General features: G+C 38.7%; 1 protein-coding gene across 1 annotated transcript in view; it reads left to right on the forward strand.

The window, feature by feature from the left end:
* The first annotated feature begins 206 nt into the window (after positions 1–206).
* Positions 207–16,452, forward strand: part of kcnj3a (potassium inwardly rectifying channel subfamily J member 3a) — a 34,486-nt gene continuing 18,240 nt past the window's right edge. Inside the window, exons 1-2 of the mRNA XM_061226653.1 lie at positions 207–1,795; positions 2,658–2,874. Of these exons, the coding sequence (XP_061082637.1) occupies positions 1,118–1,795; positions 2,658–2,874 (895 nt within the window). The 5' untranslated portion in view covers positions 207–1,117. The remainder of the gene's footprint in view (positions 1,796–2,657; positions 2,875–16,452) is intronic.

A 16,452-nucleotide genomic window follows, 5' to 3' on the forward strand; every position in this document is an offset into this window, starting at 1 on the left:
ACTTCAACACAAAAAGATGACAAACGAACAATGCAAAGTTTTTTGGGGGAAATAGAATTTAGACATACATCAGAGTAGCGACATACACCCCTCTCCCCTCCTCTCCTTTTCCTCCACGCCCCAAAAGTGCATGCCTCTCCACTGGCACCACTGGGCTAAGCGCAGCCGTGCATTTCCGCAGGAGAAGCGCGCAGTGCGCAGAAGCCGTGGAGCGAAAAAGCAGAGTAAAATCCAAGCAGCCTGCTTCTCTCCATCTCCCGCACCTGATTCCCAAGCCAGCGCTGATTTCAACACAACAAGAGAAAGACAGTAAACACGCGTCGTCTGTGAGCAACGGTGAAGAAAGAACCTAGGGAATTTAGTCATCCTGGACGGGAAATCCAAGGTCGACTCAAATCCTTAATGAACTTAATGGACGTCTTCTATGCGCACCAGGAGAAGAAAAAGCGGAGGGTTGGGAACCGACGCGTGTCCAACACCAACGCATAAACCCCATCGCAGAAGTATGGAACCTTCTCGTCAAAACTATGCTCTGTCGTTAACGTTATAGCCTAATCGTTCCGTATGTCTCTACTGAAAAAGGAGTTAATTGCCTTATGAATCCGCGCAACTTTAAAGTCAATGTGTGGATTTCCCGTTGAACCAACCTGCATTTATATCGTCCAAGAAGAGCGGATGACTAATTAGCGGCTCGCCAAAGAATTTACTGTGCGGCTCAAACCTTAAACTGCACCTGGTGCAGCATAACTGCAAGTCCAGTGTCTGCTGTTTTTTTTTTTTTTTCTGTTTTTTTTTGTTTTTTTTTCCAGAATTGCCTGCTGGACAGATGATAGATTTTTATTCTAATCCATGTCACAATATTTATATTTGCACTTTTATTTTTTTCCTTTCCTCGGTTTGGAATTTATATTTGGATTCTGAGGAAAGGCTGTGCGTTTCACCGTGACCGTTTCTTCTCAGGCGATTGGCAACTACTTCTCCTTGCCTTGTTTTGGATACAGTTGAAGCGCATACAATACAAGTAGTCTACTGCGTCAAGTAAAACCAAGGTACTAAGGGGGGGCAGACTGCAGTTTCGAATCCTAGAGATTATTTCTCTGACTATTTTCTTCGTATTATGTCTGCACTTCGAAAGAAATTTGGGGACGATTACCAGGTAGTGACCACTTCGTCCAGTGGCTCTGGATTCAACCAGCCGGCGCCGGAGAAGAAGAAAAAGAGGCAGCGCTTCGTGGACAAGAACGGGCGATGTAACGTCCAGCACGGAAACCTGGGCGGTGAAACCAGTAGATACCTTTCAGATTTATTCACCACGCTTGTAGATCTGAAATGGCGCTGGAATTTATTTATTTTCGTCCTAACTTACACGGTGGCATGGCTTTTCATGGCGTCGATGTGGTGGGTCATTGCATATATTAGAGGAGATCTCAATCGAGCCCACGATGACAAGTACACGCCGTGTGTTGCCAATGTGTACAACTTTCCATCGGCGTTTTTATTTTTTATTGAAACAGAGGCTACCATAGGCTACGGCTATAGGTACATAACGGACAAATGTCCGGAAGGGATAATTCTGTTCCTTTTTCAGTCTATCCTGGGATCAATCGTAGATGCCTTTTTGATTGGCTGCATGTTCATAAAGATGTCTCAGCCAAAGAAAAGGGCAGAGACTTTGATGTTTAGTGAACATGCGGTTATTTCAATGCGAGATGGGAAACTGACTCTTATGTTTAGAGTTGGCAACCTGCGCAATAGCCATATGGTCTCGGCACAGATTCGCTGCAAATTACTGAAAGTAAGTGCCATTCCCTGCATTTAACACTTATTATTCCAGAAACGCATTTACGCACAGGCTACACTGGCCTATTAAAACTACAGTACCCAAATAAGTCACTTTAGTGTGACTACGGACTGGGGGCAAATGCATTGTTCAGAACAATAGTGGTCATTTTGTGAAAGTACAGAAAGTACAGATGCAAGGCTATTTGTAGATAGTTTATTTATTTATTTAGATAAAATAAAACCTGTTCAATGTATGACCATATTTGTTGTAGTAGCTAATAGTCATACCAAACAGGCCATTTTGTTGTTTGCTGTATTTACAAATCTGTTGCGGTACTTGTCACAAAAGAAAGTAAAACAACAGCCTGTATTTATAGGCCTACTTATGTACTTTATTTTTTGTTTTATGTATTGACATAAGTTTTCTTTCTAAAGGCTACTTCATTTAATCAACGAAGTAGGCTTATTCTATTGAAAGTGGGGCATGTACTATTTTTAGCAGTTTACTTTCAATAGACAACAGAAATGCATATACTTAAATTAATCATTTATGGGGAAGATGCGTCTCAGAACCTTGATGTCACTTTTTGAAGTAGCCTATATTATATTGAAGTATAATTTCAGAGCCTACATATAATCCAATAAAGTTTTTTTTTTGTCTAATCAAAAAATAAAAAATAAATAAATGGACAAACCCTCCAATTTTATCCAATTAATTTTAAACTTGGGAAAATGAATACATTTAATGAATCTTTGAAAAATCTTCAAATGATTGATGGCTTTGATTGCTGACAAAATGTGAATAACTGTCAGCCTGGCTCAGTGGATAGCAATGATTACTCTGATATGTCCTTTCTTTCTACACGCTTGTTTAGTCGCGGCAGACGCCTGAAGGCGAGTTCTTGCCGCTGGATCAGCTCGAATTGGACGTGGGCTTCAGCACCGGGGCGGACCAACTCTTCCTCGTCTCACCGCTCACGATTTGCCACGTGATCGACACCAAGAGTCCGTTTTACGAACTCTCGCAGCGATCCATGCAGACCGAGCAGTTCGAAATTGTCGTAATCCTGGAGGGAATTGTTGAAACCACAGGTAAGCGAGCCCAACACGGTTCTACCATCTTATTTCATAACTAGTCGACAACAGGAGAAATATTTATATTGTGCCCTGAATAAGGATCAGCATCTTAGAAATGTAGAACTGTGACATGGTGAGAATGAGTAAGATTTATTTTGGACTTGTTCCCAGCCTGTGTAATCTATGTGTGAAGATACGACAAGTTTAGCAGGCACCTACTGTATCTAGGCCATAAAGTGTCAGACAGGTTATAGAGCAGAGGTACTGTACATGATGTGCTTGGAAAGCTGGGTAAAGGGGTACATTAGATTATAAATGCAGTCAATATTTTTAGATTATTCAAATTAAATATATTCAAGCAGTCCTTCCACAGCGCTGTCTTGACAAAAACAATGGTGCCAATTTAAATCATGTTTGAAGCAGAGCCAAGTTTTTATTGATTATTAATACTGTCATTCTGGTCTTTTTCTCTTAAAAGATGGCCATGCCAGAAATTATTCTTGTTGTTTGAATAGTTGATGTGGTTAGTGTCTCAGTAGGGTTGTCAGTCCTAATGTTGGATGAGACATCGTAGTTCATTAAACAAGCTTAACGTGAATGGGACCCCCCCACCCTGACCTGAATGCATGCATTTTTAAGTGCAGATTTCCCCAATGCCTATTATTAAGCAAAAGACAATAAAGTATATAGTGCAGTTCTGGACTGAGATAATTATTTGACAATGAGGGAAATAGATTGAAATGGAATGTCTTACTTTGCAGATAGTTATATAATAGTGCTGAATAATTTAAAATGCATCCTGTTCATGCCATCATGATGTACAGTATATTAGACTTAAAATGGAGGATTGAAACACATAATCGAAGCCTAGAACAGTGTTGCCACCTGGTTGATCGACTCATTGCTGTTTGGAGACAATAAGCTGGGGCCTCACCCTTCTGTTGTAGAGAGATATGAAGTATCAGATGATAGTATCACAAGTTTAATGCATGAAAATGCATACACAATAAAATAATTAGAAGCAATATTAAATCAGCAGGAGCCTATTGTTGTTGCCTCTGTGTGATTCCATTTTATAAAGCTGTAATCCTCCTGTAATGAGGTAATCTTTCTTGCTAGAAAGTAACTGAAATACTAATTTTTAGTCTCCTATTTAAAGCTCTGGATGGCAGAGTGATATGAAAGGGTTTTACTAAATTATGGAGCATTGGTTTTTTATCAGTGTTATATGCTGGTCTGCCTGTTTGTCTGCTTCAAAGTGCGCTGTTGAGATAATCCTTTTCCCAGTCAACAGCCACATGACGTAGCTCAACCTATTATTCTGAAAACCTGCCCCAAAAACTAAAGCATTCCTAGTGCGCTTTTCTGTTTGCAAGTTTCTTTCATTCCTCTATAAAGACAGTTTTATAGACATGGTTGTCTCTCACATTTTTTGTCGTACTTACAGTGCTTTTTATGCGAGTTACATTTATCTAACGAGGGATAAGATGTCAATTTGTGTTTTTTGGAACTATGGTTGTGTTAGGCATGCTTCTTTTGCAAACTAAATTATTAATTTAATACTTAAACCAGCCTCAGGGAGCTTGTCTTGCTACTGTGCTGTCCCAGAATCCTTCAGTGATCCAGAAAAGGAGAGAGATTATCTTCAGCTGCAGGGCCCATATAACAATGAAATATTTTGGGAAGCATTTTTGAGTATAAGAGGGTTTGTGCAATTACGGGTGCGTCATGATCCTGAGATAGTCATTATGCAAGTTAGGAGAAGTCGTTTTGAGTACCCATGAATTGCACTCTGCAATCCCACTTTCTTGCTGATCACACATCATTTCACCAGTCTGTCCACATAAAGGAGTTTTCATGTGCACCGCCACATAAAGACTCCTTTATCGTTCGTCCTTGTGACAGCTTCTTCACTGGCTCGCCGTATAACCATTCTTTACTAGCATTTACAGTACTGTACCCGCATAACAACTTTCTCATCTCATCTCAGCTTTTCTTCCACTCGTCTGTACAAACCCCCATTCTTACCTGATGGTCTATCACCCGTTCAATCACATTACATTTGTTTGAGTCCCTCATCTACAGAACTCAGATCCTCCATAAATACCTTTCTGGTATACGACACTCTTTCTTTTCTTATATACATCCACACACATTGATCCTCTATCTCACCCCTTTCTACTAACAGAGCTGGCTTCACATCAGCCTGGACACATGACATTTTGCTCATTTTTCCATAATTGTTTTCATTTTCTCATCGACATTATAGTTTCTGACTTTCTCATTCACATGAGTTTGACACCAACTCTTTTATGTAACTTCTTTTCACTCTACCATCCACATGGCAGCTTTTAGACTCGGCCTTCGTCGGTACATAGTGATCTATGTCTGAGATGAGATCTGAATAAGAATGCAGAAATATGTCGTATGAACTGTTGAGTACCGAAGGTTTTTTATGCCAGATCTTATTTATAATCAGCATTGCCAGGATGATTCTAATTATTTTGACTCACTTAACTTCACATTTGCCTGGGCACTTTGTGATTGCATACAGTAATTACAAAGGTTAATAGATTGTAAGCATTGTTTAAAGACGTCTTATTGGGAAAGCCTACAACATTCAATTTGACACGTATACTTGTATTGCATTGTTTTTCATATTTGCTAAGATTGGGCAAGGAAACATTGAGTTTGATAAAGAAACATATCAAAGCCTATTTCCTTTTCCCTTTCAAACCACAGCACTGATGAGACAAAATGGCTATTGAAGAAACAGAAAAAGGCTTATTGCCCATTTCAAGTGCTAGCAAGCTAAGTAACTTACTCTGCTTTAAAAATGGCAGTATTGATTGTAATACTGGTTTCATTTCTTTTTTGGAAATGCTTGCCTTATCATGTGGAAAACCATTACTTTTATCTTTGTCAAGCTGCCCATTGGTGACCTACAGTATAATGGCCCTTTTAAAATGGATATCTTAAAATACTTAAAATGAAAAATGGATGCAGTGCTGTGCAACATTGTGTCTTTTACTTTTTACTAATATACAATAAAAAAGAAAATGAAACAAAATAAACAAGGTGGTCTAGTAGTGTATTGTAGTGTAGTGTACAATTGATGTACAGGATGTTTCCTCCACAAAGTTATGGAGATACCACAGTGCTGTTGCTATAGGCGATACCATTGGCTTTGAGCTGTTAACCCCTAAAGTGTTGCTGTGTAGATTACTGAATCATATTGTCATGTTTCCTGATCACTGTTAAATGTGCGCATGATCTTTGATTTTCCAAGATATGAGCTGGACTCGTATCAATCATTTCCCAACCCCGCAAAAGTAGCAAACTAAAAAAAATTCAAATCTCCCCTAGCTTAATAAACAGTATATGAATAAAAAATGTATGTACAGTTTTAGTCTCCAGACGGTTTCAGTTCGGGCTATTGAAACTGTTTCCATAGTAACCATTTTTTGTCCTCGAACATTCAAGATCTCAGCTCTGCAGCTAAACTTACAGTTTGTGTCTGTAGAATGGAAATAAAAGATTGAAACCCAAACAAGTATTACACTTCTGATATTACACTGTTAGCACCATGCATTTATATTACATTATACATTTAATGCAGTTAGTAAGCTACTTGCACCAGTATTAGTTGTATTTGTCGTATCAGTTGGATAATATTCTAAAAATAGAAAAACCCAAATATATACAGTGTATACTGTACCATGTAGTATTGTAAGACAGAAAGTAAGGGTCTATTGAACTATTTATTGTCAGTGTATCTCACAGTCTATGGCAAGTCATTAGCATACGTGGGGATTTTGTGATTTGTTTCAGCAATCATAGCATTATGAAATTCTTAGTCCAAGTGAAAAGTAAACAATCATTTTACCATTTATGAGCCTCGGTTAAAATTGAAACCAAGGCCGAAGTCGTCTCTCCAGGGAGGCATGATCATCGAATCACCGATGGAAAATTGGTAATCATTTTCGGGGCCAACTTTACAGATGTTAAATTACTTGGACTGCAATTGATTCACAATTCCCCCTGCCTGGTCTGCCAGAGTAGCACACCAATTATGTTCAGCTACCATATAATTTCTTACACAGATCCTGGCTTTGTCTTTGGTAAATCAGAGTCTTTGAGTTTCATTGCAGATTTTCCTTTTACAGAACACTGAAGTCATGTGTGATGGACCGGATTTTGTCATCAGCACAATGCTCTCATTTGTGCAAAGAGTCTTCTATGTGCTAATTAAATTTTCTTCGCGATGTGTAGTAATGCTAAACCGCATTGTTGTTATACAGACAATTTCACATCCTCCAAACACATTTTTAAATGTTGTGTTCTTGTAAATGGCTCTGTGCTTGACTTATTTCTAGAGCAAGGATGTCAAACTCCAGTCCTGGAGGGCCGCAGTGTCTGCAGGTGTTTGTGGTTTCCTTTCAATCAGCAGCCAGTTAAGGCCTTGAGAACAAGGTGTGTGGACTCTTTAGCCAATGAAAGACTTTAAAATGTATATCTCGTGCTGAAACTCACCAAAAGCCAGCAGACACAGTTTGACACTCCTCTTCTAGAGGAACCCTAAATTAACATTTTTTACAAACTTTTAACAGCATTTCCTCAGATCGTAATGAGGTCACTGGTCCCTGTAAAGTCAAGGCATTGAGAGTGTGGAGTGGCAACAACTGGGTGAACTGTGTGCTTCAGAGCATTGTGGCCCAACATGCTTCATCCATACATTAACAGTGAAAAGGTCTTATTGGCTTCAGTGTTTTGTTTTTGGCTCACTGGAGATGGACCACCTAACAGGGCTGTGGAATGGAGTGGAGAATGTGCTTACTCAGCAGTCTAATATAGAGAAGCAATAACATTGTTTCTGTGAGGGTTTCCTTCACAGGCCTTATGGGGGGCCATGTCCTATTCACGTTTATGGATCGCTGTACAGTAACATGAACTTAAGATAAAACCTGAAGGTCGCTTTTTCTATTCCAATGTTGTTAATAGTCAGATTAGGCATTAGATAAAAGTGTCTTTGTGAAGTTCTCTTTTCAGAATTGAAATATGTACATAATATATACTGTATTTGCATACAATTAATTGTTTAATTACACATGTCTATTGAATGTACATTGCATCTCGAGTGACACAATTCATCTGTTATTCGTATCTGTGCATATATCCCTTTGAACTACCATTGGCCATTTGCAGTTGCAGAAATCAACATAGATATTGATTATGCAAGAACAGTAATTAATGTATAGTAGGCATAGCAGGAATTATTTCTAATGATTTGTTGTCCTTATAAATCTTTATTCTTTTCGGCGTTTTACTGATTGTATTCAAAATTATATTAAAGGTTGACTCACTTATTTTCCCCAGGGGAAAAAGAAAAACTAAGCAATTATAAAGCATATATTATATTTGTGTTCTTTTCAATAAATCTTAATTTAGAGCTTGACCAGACATATTACTTCCTCTTTGAAATACATTAAGAAGGAGTACCTGTGTCATGTGATGATGTATGCGCTGGTTAAATATTAATCTTGAAAAGTGTTGTGTGGCTGCTACGCTGCTATATTTAGTAGCATGGCTTCTGCTGTGCTGTTCAGTATGCACACAGTACAGAGCTTTAGACTGAGCACGAAATGTGCTGTTCATTCGATTGTATTGAAAACCAAAATCGTTGTTGTTCATTTCTACTCATATTTGGTCACGGCAGGATGATCAGCCATTCTGCTCTCTGAACAAAGTTGCACAAAAAAAAAAAACATGAACAAAAAACTAAATATAAGAAGTACCTTGAATCAGCTTCTAAACTGCATGTGAAATAGAGGCACTATGCAAAGGGGAAGTGTACAGGGTTCTGGTATGACTGCTATAACGGTGTATTGACAGACCCGTGATAGATGCAGCTCACACAGTCTTTACCCCCTCCATTTTAGCTGTTAGCCATTTTGTCATGATTCACTGGTATTTGATGAAAAATAGAATCTCGCCATTGTTGTGTTTGTGGGTACTTTATCATGGCACAGTGTGTGGGTGGTGTAGGAATGATGTTTGTGCATTAGAATTGATTTTGCAAGTTATATATTTATGTGTATACATGTATATGACTCTTGTATGCCCCCCCCTATTAAATATATACATATATACATGCACTATATGTATGTATATAAATAAGAAAACGAGGTTAGCCGTTAACCAACTGGTTCTGGAGTCATAACATATAAATACCTACATATGATACAGCATATCTGTTCACACATTTACTCAGCTCTCAGTAAACAAGCCTGTCTGCTTTAGTGCCATTATACAATGGATAATATTTTTAAGCTGTCCTCATATCTCTTGGGACTGACAATATGAGTTTATTTGGTATGCCACTACGCTTGGTTCTTTGCAGTGTTTACTGTTACATTAACTATTACACCACAACAATCTTAACTTTCCGCTGAGGGAATAATAACTGCCAAAGACAAATATGAATTTCAAATTTCAGTTAATTGAGACGGTAGCATTTGTATCCACACGGCTCTCGTGTCTGAATGAGACTGATTAGAAATTCTGGGTATTAGGCCTGCAGAAATACAGTGTGAAAAGCAACAACTGAAGGCAGGGATACTGGGATAATCAGCTGTTAAAAATAAGAGGCCATCGTTTATTGTGCTTAGCTTGGCTTTTCAAGAAATGCTCTTTTATTATTTTTGTGAATGTGAGACTGAGTCCCACAACTGTGTGTTTCACTTGTATCTTACTATTTTCGTAAATGGAAAAATCAATATGATGACCAATGCAGCGGTCTCTTCATCCTACTTTTACATTAATCATTTAGTGAACGGTTTTTGTATTTGTTACAATGAGTAAAAAATCGTGACAAATGCAATTAAAAAATGTATGACCAATAACTTGTGTTTAGAGGCCAAATGTTCACTATGCGTGTAGATGGCATTCTATTGGACAAGGCAATTCCTTCTCTTTTGAGCATTATTTTAATCGGCTTCAATGGTCTGAGATCACACGCAATAATATGGAAATACCGCAAGTGTGTATCAGTTACAGTTATGCAGTCAGTTACATTACTGTTGTAGAACTGTGTAGTATTTTATGATAATTATTTCACTGAAGATATAAAATCTACAAGTACTGGTAATGTTCTGTTTTTTTGCAAATGAATGCCACATTTTCAGTAGAAAGACAACTCAGACTGAGGAAAATTTATCATTGCACCAACAAAATGGGCGTGCGTGTCTGGTCAGGCCTGTGAAATTCAGGTGAACAGGAAAGCGCTGGAGCTCTCGATAGGTAGGACTTATTGAAAAGCCGGGGGTCCCAGGAGAGACGGACTGTAATTAATTGTGAGTGATTACACACAGCGTCTCCGCTCCCAGATCTCCGAGGCACGGCGGTCCCTTGTTTTCTTCGGTTCAAAGGGTTGACGGCGCTTCGGCTGGGGAGCTGGGCGTCTGTGCAGGTGAAAGCAGGAGCCCCCTATTAAAGCTAATGTGCCCTGTATCATGTGCGGGAGGAGGCTTCTATTTTAAAAGTCTGTCACACCTCTCCCCGCAGAGTATCTATCCTACGCTAGCGGCACACAGCTAATCAACATGCAGCGCACTGTACAAAAGCTCCCTTCGAGCTCGACGTGTTTGAGTATTTATAGATCTTTCCGTGTTTTTTGTGCAGTCTAGTCCTCTCTTTTGTATCGGCGCGTGTACATATCCTAGCCCACACTGCTATAGATCTGCTTTACTCTAAGCGGCAGGGTTTGCGAATGAGAACCTAATGCAGTGTAAAGAATTGGGAGAATTGCACAGTGCATGGCTGGATGACTTTAAAGGGCGTGAGGGAGAAAGGTTCTGCTGACCTGACATGAGCTCTGTTAATTCAGATCAGATCGAAGATGAATTCCAAGTGTTTTAGTCACTTGGATTCTGTGGCACAGCAGATGGTTTTTTAACCAACCCGAGTACTACTGAAAGGAACTGCTTTAGACCCTGAAAGAAAAACATGGGGACATTAAAGATATCACAATTTACTTAAACTGAATGGTAAACAAATCTGCTGCATGCTAAAGGGAATTTAAGTGAGCCATATTTTGTGTATTGGTTAAGTGCTATCATTGTGATTTCTCATTAATGGCTACCTGTCTTACATGTGACTGTTTGTTGCATAGCACCAAGGTTACTGAAGCTTTAACTTTTTATTTATTCAGTAATTTTTCTCTGGATAAGAGCGTCTGTTTACTGGATGAAATATATAAAATAAAAAAGATATGATATTATTTAAAATAATTAGCTCAAATTAATAATTTATTTTTAATTCAAAGGTATGTTTCTCAGATCCAAATGAATAACAACCTTGATTTAAAAGAGGTAAGATATTTTCAGCCACAAGATTAAAAGTTTCTTCTACCAATCAAATATTACCATGTACCCGACCAAAAAAACAAAAAAACCCTGGTGAATTAAAAACAGGCACTCAGAGGAACACTGCTGATAACACATTCTTGATAATACTTTATAATAAAGAAGTAGTCCAAAACCTCCGCCATGATAGCTAGCAATCAGTTTTATTGAAACATGAAATGTATTTGTGCAGTTAGCATGATGATAATGCATACGTATTGCCACCTATTGGCTGTGACTCTCTAGAAGCCCAACAGGCTTGCTTCATTCTTTTGTGTAGAAAAAAATGAATTTTGTTTTGGCATTTATATATTTATAATATATTTATTATAATATATATATTTATTATAATTAATATATATTTTTCATGACTAGTTTTTGTTTTCATTTTTACAGTAATAATAGCATACTGAAGCACTAGATTATTTTACTTGTTTTTGGCCACACAATTGATAAAGATGATTTATCACATCAAATTACAAAAAAAGGAAAAACAAAGCCCTCCTCATAAAAGCGTTGGTACCTCATTATGTCAAATGCAAGCCTTCTCTTGCTCTCACATGCCGTCTGACCTGGCAAGACATTAAAATCCAATACAGCCAGTCAATGATAGGCTCAGGTTTGGGAGTCCACAAGTCACAACATGCCCCCAAGATGAAGACCTCTGCGTGTTTGTGGTCATATATTGTGCCAGAAATACTTAGTTGCATCAACCTGCAAACCAGCAGTTGAGCAGTATGGTGCTATTTGCCTGCCAGGCGGTGAACATGTGTTCAGTACTATTCCAAAAAATTCACTGACAAAATGAAATGGCATTGGTGACATTGGGTCGTATGGACTTTGCTGCAATGGAGCCGGTTAGGCTAACTTTCTTACATGGCCAATTACAAACATGGCAACCACAAAATGATACATTAATCACTGTGCGACAAATTGATTTGTAAGCAGGACCAAATATGTTGGGCACTTTCGTTCCCAGACAAAGTGCAGCTATTGTGCCCATGACTAAGGTCCATAACCTGGGTTGCTTTGTCATATAGTATATCCAAGTATATAAAATGGATAATATATAAAAATGTAAGCAATTTGTCAAACCTGGGACACGGTCTGTTTTTTTTATTTTAAATAAATAATTAGAGTAAGCCGAGAAGATTATCTCTGTGCTACTGGGAAATATGCTGGCAGCTGCAAAATTCATGACTCCTGTACAGTAGTTATACCTTAGAACGACTCTGTATAATTTACAATGCGAGGAACCAACTATGACATCAGGGATGCATTACACCCTCCAGATAAACTGTTTGTCATTTCCAAGGGTAAACACAGTAATTGGATCTTTAGAGATTTGTCAGCTCCCTAGGGAAGGGTAATAAATCGTTGTTGGAGGGGATTGCGCTGGACGGTCTGGTACGAACACATTTTTTGCGAATGGAGCGGTAATAGTAGCAGCAACAAAAAAACTTATCTCACTAGTTGAGCCATCATTGTGCTTGGAGGCTTGCTTCTGTTTCTCCATCCCCTATGTTTTTAATCCGGTGTTTAGATACCTTCTAATGTGATCTAGACGGGTTCACCATTAAACCTTTTCTGCCTTGGTAGAGGTATGAGCTGCCCAGGGGCTGTTTGAATGATATTTTAGACGAATAACGGCTTTATTTACATCAGGAAGAGTGTTCTTCTGTTTTGAGTGGATTTTTACTTGTGTGGCATAGTTTGCATGGTAATTCTGTATCCTGTATGAAAAAAAGAGACATCCAATAACATATCCTCCAAAGACCCAGGAATACATTTTTGTCCCCTTTATGGTGCTCTGAGTCTCTGGTCTTAATCTCTAGAACCATGTATTCTACTATTGAGAAAGCTACAGTACAACGGTCATTGAATGAAAATAAAAGAAATAATGTTTTTGAAAATATTTTCAGCAAAACCTGAAAAGCATGTCATCCAAGATACTTTATTATATTTAAAAAAATATTTAACCATTTTTTTGCCAGATCTCTGGAGGATAAGCATACAATGACTTATGGATGATATGAATAACGGCATAACCTAATGACTAGTGGCTTGATGCTGTGGGCTTACATCACAGTATGACAGAGAGGAAGGAAGCTGACCCCAGTCTGGTGGTGAGGGTAACCAGAGGAGTAATGATTTAACCCATATTTGGGTCAGAGTGAATTCATTTGAATAAATTTGTTCATGGTGAAATGCTCAGTCAATCTGGTTATAGGATATAAGGTTTGAAAGTGTTAACACTCACGGTTCTATCTCTCTAAACTATTTTATGATGCCAATGTTTCAGCCACAAAGGTTCCTTATTTTGTAACATGGGAAAGTGAAACAAGCTTGGCGGAGTCTTCACCTCCTAGGCGTTTTGGAAATCTGACACGAGCCGGTATCTAATTCGATATTCCTTATCATAGGAACATGTGCGTTTCCCATAAATGTAGTTGTCTAACTATAGTCGCAAGTTCTGTTAGGTGGACATTTGCTAACAGAAGCATTGTGTAGACATTGTATGGTTGAAACTGCAGCTCCTGACCTGTCGTTAGAAGCATAGTTTCCTGTTCGTTCCTCTCGTTATGTCAACAAACCCTGCAGTTTGATTCCAGAAAGTGAGGTTTGTTGAATTTTTATGAATAAAGGTGCCTTAAATCTATTTTCTCATTAGTTACAATAAGATGTCTTAAATTGTCTGTGTTTATAGGTCTAGTGCCGTATATATCAGACATCTGAAGAATTACACTTAATAAACTCTTAGGAGCTTACGGAGACGGGTGTGTGGGGGGTTGGACCCAAAATGCACGACTCAGAAATAGAGGTGCAATAAAGTCCCGTCAGGGCTTCATTCAGGGAATGTCCAGTGAACATAGTCAAAAAACAGGCAAAGTTCAAACACGTAAAATCCAGCCAAAACCAAAGTACAGTACCGAGGGAGAAGGCAGTCTCGTAATCGGTACACCATGCAAAAAAGACCGGTAGCTGGTAAAGCTGTCAGCAGGGCAGAAGTATAGGCGGACGGTAGGCAGGCTCAGGGTCGATGACAGCGCAAGAGTCAAGACTGAAGTCTGCTCCGCAGGGCAAAAGCACAAAGACAGCAGGCAAAGTCATGGTACAGGCAGGCAATGGTCAACAAAACAGAAGTCAATAATCTTTGGTCAATAAACAGGCTTGGATCGTAACAGGTAGCCAACGGTGCACTGACAAACAGGGGGGCAACAATTTCACAAGGACATGACATGAAACTGAGCTTTATATGCAGGTGTAGACAGGTGCAGACAATTAGCTTGAGAGCAGCATGCGAATAGAAATCAGGTGTGGAGGATTGACAAGTTAACGAGATAATTAGTAATCGTTAGTAATAAACCTATCCTGCCCTAGCATTAGTAAATTAGTAAATGACAAGGGAAATTGAAACAATTAGGGAAGCGTGAGTGACAGAAAGGGAGAGAGAGAAAGCATGAATGCAAGGTTTGCAGAAAGACATGAAAAAGTGTATGCTAATCAATGAATAGAACATAATATGAAACAAACATAAATCATGACATAACAAGTCTGCAAAACAATGACAATAAACTATATATCATGACAAGACAAGACTAACAATTAAATCGTAACAACTAAACATGAAACGTAACATGACATGAAAATGAAATGTAACAGGAAATAAAGCATAACAACATGGCGAGACTAGACTAACAACATATGTGACATAACAATAACATAATTAAGACAATGACTAAACATGAAACATGACGTGACAAACATGAAACGTGACACTTACTTTGGAGTCACTCCATGCTTAAAGTGGTTGGTAAAACATATTTATCAAGCAGCTCGCGCTTTATCTTAGATAAGTCTCACATTAGCAAGAGTTTTCGCGACAATCGCAGGTACCTGAAATGAAAAACTTACGATGATGTCATCAGTCATCGAAATTACAAAGCCAAAGAACCAATCAGCTTTTGGGAAATCTGTGTTCTGTTGAAATAAAAAACAATATTGGTTAATGTTCGGCTAAGCAAAATGGATACAAAAATGAAACCATGATACCGTGATGTTGGTGGAAAGAGTTGAGTTTTCCCAAAACTGCACCCAGATGTCCTCAAGTGCGAAAGGAAATGGTATAACATTGTATCCTGCTCTACATGCGTGTTTTGCTATTTACGGATTATTTTCAATTAGAAATTAATTACTCTATATAAGTTCCTAACTAAATCAAATGTAGGCTGATGTTTTCCAGTAATGCAGACAACATGGCCATGTCGATATGCCTGTAGAACTCCCAACACCACTGCTGTTTTATCCTAAATTAACATTGAATTTTGGTAGGATATATTGTTCACACCTCGCATTGTAAATTTCATGACACTGACAAGTTTAGGAACGCTCCATCTTCATAAGTTAGCCCTGGGAGAAATTTTAACACTGGCGTCATCGCATCATTAACAACATTGCTCGAGCTATTGTGGTGCGAACTGCAGTGGTGCCGATTTGCAACCTAGTCACTGCGGTTTTTGGAAACAGTCGTGACTGGGGTGGTAGTTTCTCAACTGATCCATTGCACGGTGGTGGTTAAGGGGTGACTTTTGTCATAATAACCAATGGTCATGCAATGCGTAAACAACTATAATGTAACTTCTGCTCAGGATACAGCCAGTGGAAAGCCATTATAGTGATGACTAAGAAGCATTTTAACCAAATAAATTTCTAATGGTGTATATGTATGTGTGTGTATTGTGTACATGTATGTGTATATTGTTTGCCTTCCATAAAACAACACAAATTCTGTCTAAACAAACTATAACCTTTCTAGTAGACACCCTGATTACGTTACAGTTTGCATGTCCCCCCCCCCTTGTGTGTTTACTCCGGGTACTCCGGTTCCCTTTCACATTGAAAGACATGCATGTCAGGTTAGGCGTGCTCCTGCTATTGCCCTTGACCAAGGCTCTGGCTTCAGAACTGGAGTTGGTCCCTGGGCGCTACTCTAGGATGGGAAATACAGAGGACAAATTCCTCCACGGGGTTCAATAAAGTATATCTCTCACTCTCAAATAGGTTCTTGAGACTTTATCCCTAAAAAGATTTATTTTGCTGTGCCTAAGTCTAAACTCTGCATTTGGAGGTATTGGAAGAAATCACTTCTCTGAGTGAATATGTCTGAGGGCAGTGAAAGCAGCTCCATAGC

The sequence above is a fragment of the Conger conger genome, chromosome 17 (genome assembly GCF_963514075.1).
Source record: "Conger conger chromosome 17, fConCon1.1, whole genome shotgun sequence".
NCBI classification, from domain to species: Eukaryota; Metazoa; Chordata; class Actinopteri; order Anguilliformes; family Congridae; genus Conger; species Conger conger.